We start from the raw sequence: 9,389 nt of genomic DNA on the forward strand, positions 1-9,389 counted from the left end.
TTCCGCTTTTTTTTTTTTTTTTTTTTTTTTTAACAAAACAAATGATTCAACACACTTAAGCCAACATATAACATGGCACATATTCTCAACCAAATTAAAAAAATAAAATAATAAAAAAAAATAAATAAAAAATAAAAAGTTAAAAATAAATATTTCTTCCTTTTTCTTATTGACAAATGCAAGATTCATAGAATTTGGTAAACATAGTGGGGACATTACAGTATAAAGAATTCCTCCATAAAGTTTAACAAAATGTCATTCTTTTTTTTAAAATAAATTTTAATGACTTGTTCAGCGATTCCATCTCTTTAAAAAATAAATTGCATTTAAGAATGCGTTTTGCAAATTTTTGTTTATGGATATAATATTTACCATGCAAAATGTAGAAATTCACAACAAATTTTGTTTCTGTTTGTGAAAGAACAAATAACGTCTTTTAGAGATCATTTCTTGGGGCAAAAAGAAAAGAACTAACATCAGACCAAAATTTTAGAGATAAATCACAGTTGTAAAACAAATGAGCCAAGTCTTCCTCATTTACAGTACAAAAAGAGCATTTGCTGTCAAAGGTTATACATGGGTAGATTTTATGAAGTATTTTAAAATGTACCTCTTTAACTTTATTCAGCATACAAAATTTATATGGATTTAGCCATGCCTCTTTCCAATTAATATCAGTGATTTGTGCATTCCAAAAAAAAAAAAAAAAAAATCGCTCTAGGAGAGATTTTATGATTGGATTTTTTTTTTAAAAATTAATCTAATATGTTTGTTATTACAGGAATGAGAAAATAGTTTGATACCATCAACTATTAACTATCAACTAGTTTCCTTTTGTTACTTCCAATAGTAAAGTGACTTTTCATTAAATGTTTCAACCCATTTGGAATAAAATTCACAACTTGCTGAAACTGTTTAAATGGAATGGGGAAATTGTAGGTAAACATAAATTCTTCATAAGACAAAACATTTCCATTTTCATCAAACAAATCCATCACAAAGTATATATTTTTTTCAGACCATTTGTGTATAAATAAAGATTTATTCCTAGAGGAAATGAGACAATTGTTCCACAGAAGCATTTTGTGTGGAGGAAAATTGTGGTGGCAACCAATTTTCCAAGCTAATAACACTTGCTGGTAAAATCTGGATAGATTAATTAGTAGTTTTCCAGGCAGATAGTTACATCTCAGTAGAAAAGATAAACCTCCAAGCTTTTTGAAAATAGACTGAGGAATAAAGAACCATAATGAATAATTTTCATTTCTTTGACAGTTTCTTAACCAATTAAGCTTAAAAGTATTGATAATATATATATATATATATATATATATATATATATATATATATGTACAGTACAGTCCAAAAGTTTGGAACCACTAAGATTTGTAATGTTTTTAAAAGAAGTTTCGTCTGCTCACCAAGGCTACATTTATTTAATTAAAAATACAGTAAAAAACAGTAATATTGTGAAATATTATTACAATTTAAAATAACTGTTTTCTATTTGAATATATTTCACAAAGTAATTTATTCCTGTGATGGCAAAGCTGAATTTTCAGCATCGTTACTCCAATCTTCAGTGTCACATGATCCTTCAGAAATCATTCTAATATGCTGATCTGCTGCTCAAGAAACATTTAATGTGTACAATTGTACAAAATATTTGTGTACAATATTTTTTTTCAGGATTATTTGATGAATAGAAAGTTCAAAAGAACAGTGTTTATCTGAAATATAATCTTTTGTAACATTATAAATGTCTTTACTGCCACTTTTGATTGATTTAATGCATCCTTGCTGAATAAAAGTATTCATTTCTTTAATTTCTTTTCAAAAAAATAAAAATAAAAATTCTTACTGACCCCAAACTTTTGAACGGTAGTGTATAATGTTACAGAAGCTTTGTATTTCAGATAAATGCTGTTCTTTTGAACTTTCTATTCATCAAGGAATCCTGAAAAAAAAGTACACAACTGTTTTCAACATTGAAAATAATCATAAATGTTTATTGAGCAGCAAATCAGCATATTAGAATGATTTCTGAAGGATCATGTGACACTGAAGACTGGAGTAACGATGCTGAAAATTCAGCTTTGCATCACAGGAATAAATTACTTTGTCAAATATATTTAAATAGTACACAGTTATTTTAAATTGTAATAATATTTCACAATATTACTGTTTTTTACTGTATTTTTAATTAAATAAATGTAGCCTTGGTGAGCAGACGAAACTTCTTTTAAAAACATTACAAATCTTAGTGGTTCCAAACTTTTGGACTGTACTACATCACCATCAGCTCTTTTGCCAGATATAATATCCTTTTTTTTAATTTGCAAGGTTTATTTTTCCAAATAAAGCCAAGAAAGGTTTTTATTAATTCCTTTGGAAGTTTTATCACTGACATAAAGGGATAGAGCTGGGTAAACAAACCTGGAAAGACTTTAGGCCTGTTCATTCTGTCACTGATAATCTCAATGATGGATATCTGGCGCCTCCTGCTAGACACTCAGAAAACATCAACATCAACACGTCGAAGGACATTCGGTGTCAGAAACGGATCAAATTCTGCTGTTGTTATTGTCAGGCGTGTGCTGCAGTAAATCCAGAGTCACTGCAGTTACTGGCACATTGTTTCTCACTGTATCTCTGATTTTATGATGTGTATTAAAGCTGCTGTAGGGAGTTTTTAGAAAACGTTGACTTAACCTGAAAATTTGAACAAGCACAACTCACAGGTCACTCCCCCTTGCTCTCTGCTGCGCTACAGCCCTCCCTCCACAGCTCCTCCCCCATCACAACGGAGCCTGCCGTGAACGCGCAGGTTAGTAAGGCGGATAAACAGTTATGGCACATTCACTGGTACAGACGAAACATCAACAATATGATTTACATTGACTATGGCCTGCCCATACTTTGACTACAAACTTGGTCCTCAAAACATTACGTATTTTGCAATACATGTAATGTAACTATATGACGTTGCACTATTTCTATAAGTAATAAATAGCTAGTAAGATAATATAACGGTAACTAACGTTACAGTATGCAAGTAATTATTCTATCGATATGTAATGCAAAATAAGGTTTGCTAGTACATTATTTCAGCAACATGACAAGCCAGTGAATTAGTAGGTTTCAATAGCTGCTTTGCACAGTGCGTGACATTTTATCTGTATGTTATGCGGCTAGAGTTTTGACACCGAGTCAATGGGCTCCGACGAGGAATTCACACCCACAGCGCCTTCGAGGAGTCAACGGGCGGGGAGAAGAGGAAGCATCAGGCAGGGGACGGGCAGGCCTGTTTTGAAATTATCTTAGTTGTGTAGTTCTTAAAAAATGAAACAAATCAAGCAGGGATACTTACTTGTCAAGCAGAAATGTGGCTGACTCTGCATCGGTTTTTAATCCTTTCAGGACACGTAGCTCCCTCCACCTCGGAAAAGCCGCTCCGATATTTACCCTCGTTTTATTTCGGGCTCTATCTAATTCTTTCTTTTTGGCTTTTATCATCGTCATTGTCTTTTTCCGTTTACCCGTCTTTATTTTATGAGCAGGTGCCACTCGAGGAATTGGCAGTTTGGATTGTTTTTCTGCCATGAGCAAAGCTGCGGCACACCGGTAATCTTGAATTTGACGCCTGTATGCGCTGGCGCTGTGCATGAGAGGGGTGAGATCAGCGCGCACGCGAGCTTGATTGACACTGCTAAGACACTCCTCCTGGCTCTGATTGGTTGTTTCTTACCGGGAGCGGTGTATTTCTGCAAATGGCAATAGGACCACCGGGAGGAGCCAGAGGAGCTTGATTTTTTCACAGATTATCTGTCTCATATTCTACTGTCAGGACATAATAACAGGTTTAATAAATATGTAAAAAATACATTTTTACAAAAGTTACCTACTGCAGCTTTAATGTCAATCATTGAACTGATCACAGATTTAACTCATCATTTACCTCACAGTTCACTCTCTACACAGGTGAAAAAAAGTACATTTCTATAATATACTTAAAGTGCTCTATTTTCGTGCACTAATTTTGTACTTAATTGACTAAAAATTCATCTTTAGTACTTCTTAAGTTAATCTTAAGAACATCTAAGTGTACTCAACTGTGCTATTTTGAGACACCATGACATATGAACTAAAATGTGCTTTATATCTCTGTATTTAAAAAAAATATATTCCTCAAAATGAATGTAAATGACTCTAATAAACCACAAACACCGTACCTTATAATGATGTAATATATTATAATACAGTAATCAAATAGATTGTGGACACAATTATTGTATTTAAGTAATTGTAATTCACCACTGGCGTATAAGAAAGCATGGTCTCTGCGGTCTTCTTGAATTTACTGTAATTATAGCTGGCTTGACCATGTATTTTCTAACCACGGTTAGCCTGTCTAATTGGCGTAGTTTCTGTTTCACAGTTACTAGACAGCATCCGGCTCATTAGCATTTATTTTGTGACCTGCATCATGCTAATTATGAACCAAAAGTACAAGTCAGTTCACGCAAGAGTAACTCATGTCTATTTCAGCCAAGTGTGTCACGCAGTACTACAAACCACAACCTACAAATTACACCCCTAAATTACACCCCGCTATGAAACAGCCTTCCAGGATGTCATCAGAGCATGAGTTTTAGAGGGTATGCACGTGATGTCACCGTCGACCGTTACGACTGCGGTCACGCCCGCTGAGTGGCTCAAAGACTGAGCGGCAGCATTGGTTTTCAGTGTGAGTACCGCGAAAAACACACAAAACACTTCCAAAACGGGAAAGAGCTTTGTGACTGACTGTACAAATAGCTTTGACTCAAAAACTGAGGTATATTTTTACAGACTGCCGACAGATACAGCAAAAAGAAGCAAATGGATCGCTGCAATTCACAGAAACAGCTGGACTCCAACAGAGAATCATGGATTTAGAGTTATCATTTTGTGTCAAATTGTTGGATTTTGAGGTAAAATCATACCCTTTATTGTTATATACTGTGTTGACAACTCATGAATTAAATATTTTCCATCTTACATTCTGCACAATTGGGTGTTTTTAAATAAACACTGACAAAAACTATACAAGATATACAGTATTATATATATATATATATATATATATATATATATATAACATTGATAAATGTGAGTACTCTGATTTAAACCTACCTATATTGTAGTTATATAAAATATTCACAGGCAGATTTGTTTTAAGTATTTCCCCAGCGTCGAAATCAGGCACAGGAAACACGACTCCAGGCTGCATGTCAATATCCATGGATTAGGTTTCTTTGACATGTCATAAGCCCAACCTTCTTTGTAATTGTTTGTTTTACTCGTGTTTTCGCAGTTTCCTCTATTAAATCCAGTCATGCAGCAGGTTCTTTTTCCACTCAGGGAGCGCATTTCGGCGGGAAAGTGACGTCGATGCATATCCTCTATATTTAAGCTGTGAATATTTCAAATGAAAACATTCCATACACAATTTTATTATTAAACATTCAATAAAACATATGCCCCGTGACTCCACAGTTTCTTCCTCCCATAAATGTTGTAACTAAAAGTGTCACTTCACATTTCTGTCCTTCAAGTTTTATATATTCTCTATAAAATGGTTATGTTTAGGTTTGGGGTAGGGTGAAGGGATCTACAATTTATCTATAAAATTAGACTAAAATTTTTATGATAAAAAAAAAAAAAGATTTGTAAATATTTTACGTTTCTTTAGCTGTAAATACGTAACAATGTTTACATTTTAGATTCTATCCAAATGTTCAAAAATGCATTTTGCACCTGAAAATGTTGATTTATTGAAATGATTATGTAATGATATTAACAATGAGCCTAGGCTGAGTGGACATAATGATAGATCTAACAAATCGTAGTTGATGAAAATAACTAATTTTTAACCTTCAAATATTGCACTGCAAACACTGATTCCGCTTCCTTGTTCCAATATCTACTAACCTTGTTACAGATGGTTAGCTAACTGCGCTAGGGATGCCAGAAGACAGTATTAGTAACAGATTTGGCCTAAAAATTTCCAAAGATCCTTTAAAAAGTCCATCCTTTTGAAAATCACTGAATAATTTGCACAATAAAGAAAAGCATGTACTGTTTTCCACTGATAAAATCATCAAACATAACCAGATCCACTGTATGGACTTTTAATGTACCAATAACAACCTGAACATTTCAAAATGTGTCCCAATGTAGCCACATTGAAAATGAACAAGACCCTGAAGACTTTATACTGAGTGATTGTGTGATAACCTATTTAAATGAACACAATCCACATTGTTGAAATAAATATTTTCAATGACCTATTGCGGTGAGTTGTAAAGTTCCTTTATGCATAAATAATATTTGAGACTTTCCTCAAAAGCAGTTCCTTTCTGCATAAATACTGGCCACACAAACACAGATGAGGAACACAACGCAGGAGAGAAACTTAAACATTAATTATTTGTTCTGAATAAACATATTCTTTATTATTATTCTCTATCTTTCTCTCACACTGTTGGAGAGATTTATAAAGAATGAAGTTGTGTTTATGAATTATACAGACTGCAAGTGTTTAAAAATGAAAATAGCGACGGCTCTTGTCTCCGTGAATACAGTAAGAAACGATGGTAACTTTAACCACATTTAACAGTACATTAGCAACATGCTAACGAAACATTTAGAAAGACAATTTACAAATATCACTAAAAATATCATGTTATCATGGATCATGTCAGTTATTATTGCTCCATCTGCCATTTTTCGCTGTTGTTCTTGCTTGCATGCTTCACAATACCTGCAGAACATCTGATGATTCGGCTGAGGTCCAAATGACAGTCATCAGTGAAAACTGGAGATTCACCCGTAGTCAAAAGCAAAAGATGTCGGACTGCAGAGTGGCTACAGAAATTTAAATCTACAGGTAACACTAATACACTCTAAATACACATAGTCACGCAATGCTGATGTTGTTAACATTAACAATTTGAGAACAAAGTATAACAATAATAATAATTTGAACAGTTTGACGTCATCCAAGCTAAGTGATCATTAGATTTAATCAACATTGGCAGAGCAATTTACTGTAATATTTTTCTTTCCCTCACTTGGTCAGAACAAAAGTGGCCGACATGTTACTTACTTGTTCAGATGTTATTTTCCAGTGAAAATTCTTCTGTTGGTCATACTTCAAGACTAAAATGAAGTACAGTATCCACACCGGTGTGTGACTGACAGTAAACATTAGATTCATCAGAACTGAGGAGTCGTGCCGATGCACAACTCACGTAAAGATAATAATTACTCATATAACTGCAATTGCAGGTTTCAAACAGAGATGGCGACATAGAGACAAAACTTATGGACTGCAGCTTTAACTAAGGCCTAGTCCTGGCTTAAACGGATGGTTTCATGAGAATCACCCAAATAGAGAGTATGAAATCATTTATTTATGCAATAAAATATTTTTATAATTGCAATATTTTTCTGACTTCTTTACAGGATTACAAGCTTTATTAAATATGTAGTATTTTTTTATTATTTCATAAAATGTTAAATAAAAAAATCACATCAGGACACCCAAGATAGTACAAAGGAACACAAGCTCTATTTTGAGAATGTAAAGATCTTGTGGATTCAGTGCAGCAGGAAGTAGGAGAGCAGAGAACAGCAGAGGAACAGGAAGCTCTGGGTGACACTCTGAGCACCGTTACACAGGTTCCCCTCACAACACACGATGCCTTCAACATTAGGAACATTAGGAACCAACGCTGTGGCATCACAAATTAATTTAGAGACACAGCCTTTTACAACAGCTGATTGGCCTCCATAATTCCCTGTTGAAAGTAAAGAAAACAAAGGTTAGTCTAAGCTATTGGCATATTATGGCCTGGGCAGATTATGCTGAATGTGGTTTCCCGGTTTCAACTGTGGGGGCCTGTTAAAAATGCCCCTGGCTATGACTAATAAGCCACTGGTCTGTATCATATGTTTAAAATGAAAGATGATGAAACAAAACAAACAAACAAAAAAACAATCTTCTATTCCACATTCTCACCTGTTGCTGTAATGCAGCGATCTTCACTCCCTGTACAGCTCACTGTGTTTGAGCAGCTCTGTCCTTTACAAGAGTAACATTTCTTTCCATTGGGGATAATAGTGTTGGGTTCTACAGGAGGAAAACAGGTATTACTGTGTCTTTTTTTCTGTATAACCAACACCGCTTTAGCTGCTCCATTAAAATCAGTTCAAGACAGACAAGCCACACCTTCTATTTAACTTCCCAATTGAATGGCTTTGGAAGTAAAATGAGTGTTGACATTAAAGAAGATAGTCTTTTGCACATGATGAGTGAAGTTCAATACCTGGAGCATCTTGGACGTTACACAGGTCAGTGTTACAGCAGGAAACAGACGTCTTTATGATGCCGAAGTTCATGGACAGACTTGGACAGTCGGGAGCACAATCTTTAACAATCGCTTTTGTACTAATGTCACCTAAAATATGAAAGGTACAAGAAAGACCAGTTTAACTATAAATGTCACAATTTAGCAGTTTTCTCACAAACTAATTTTGAAATACAAATCATAACAGAAATCTAGATTATTCTGTGACTGAAAACAGCAGTTCTGTCATAACAGTACATTTTAATAAATCATACTTGACTTACCAACTTTTGTTACTGCAAATACACTAATGCACTTGGAAAATCCACTGGAACATGTTTTTGACTTCTGAGTTGCACAAGAACCCGTGGAACTGAAACACTCATAACAGCTGAGAGAGTGTCCTGTAATCAAACAGAGAGACCGTGAGAGAGATCCAGTGATCTGTATTTGTACTCAGTAACATTACACTGTTTGACTTTGTACCTGCAGTGAACAGAACGAACAGAAGAAAAACTGACAGGTGCAGATCCATCTTTAACCAGGAGGAGAATGTAACAGTGTGCCTGTTTCAGTGCTCATTTTATAGCTTATCAGATGGGAGGGCCTTCATGAGGAAATGAAACAGAAACTTCACCTTAAATAATTTACCTGCCAGTTGATGATTAAATTACAGTAAAATATGGAAACTACAAGGAATGTATACTCTAGTCTACTTCAAAAGTGATATAGTTCACCCATAATGAAAATTATGCCATCATTTACTCACCCTCATATCATTCAAAACCTTTTTTTCTTTTTTCTTTTATGGAACACAAATGAAAAGTGTATGTTTGAGTCCATAAAATTAAAGCTAGTTTGGTTCAATGTTGTTTGGATCCAAACGTTCTTTAAAATATCTTCTAGTGTTCTGCAGAATAAAGATGATCATTCATACTTATTGTACACTTATATAATAGTCTGTTGTCTATAAGAGAGAGCGAGAGATGATTAGGT

The 9,389-nt window shown here is 34.3% G+C and overlaps 1 protein-coding gene across 1 annotated transcript; it reads right to left on the reverse strand.

The window, feature by feature from the left end:
• Nucleotides 1–7,644: 7,644 nt before the first annotated feature.
• On the reverse strand, nt 7,645–8,928 carry LOC137014636 (urokinase plasminogen activator surface receptor-like). Its single transcript, XM_067379053.1, has 5 exons — nt 8,880–8,928; nt 8,678–8,797; nt 8,373–8,504; nt 8,066–8,176; nt 7,645–7,844 (listed from the first exon to the last, which is right to left on the reverse strand). Exons 1-5 carry the CDS (start codon nt 8,926–8,928, stop codon nt 7,645–7,647), a joined length of 612 nt encoding a protein of 203 aa, XP_067235154.1.
• Nucleotides 8,929–9,389: the final 461 nt, after the last annotated feature.

This window comes from Chanodichthys erythropterus, chromosome 3 (genome assembly GCF_024489055.1).
Source record: "Chanodichthys erythropterus isolate Z2021 chromosome 3, ASM2448905v1, whole genome shotgun sequence".
NCBI lineage: Eukaryota > Metazoa > Chordata > Actinopteri > Cypriniformes > Xenocyprididae > Chanodichthys > Chanodichthys erythropterus.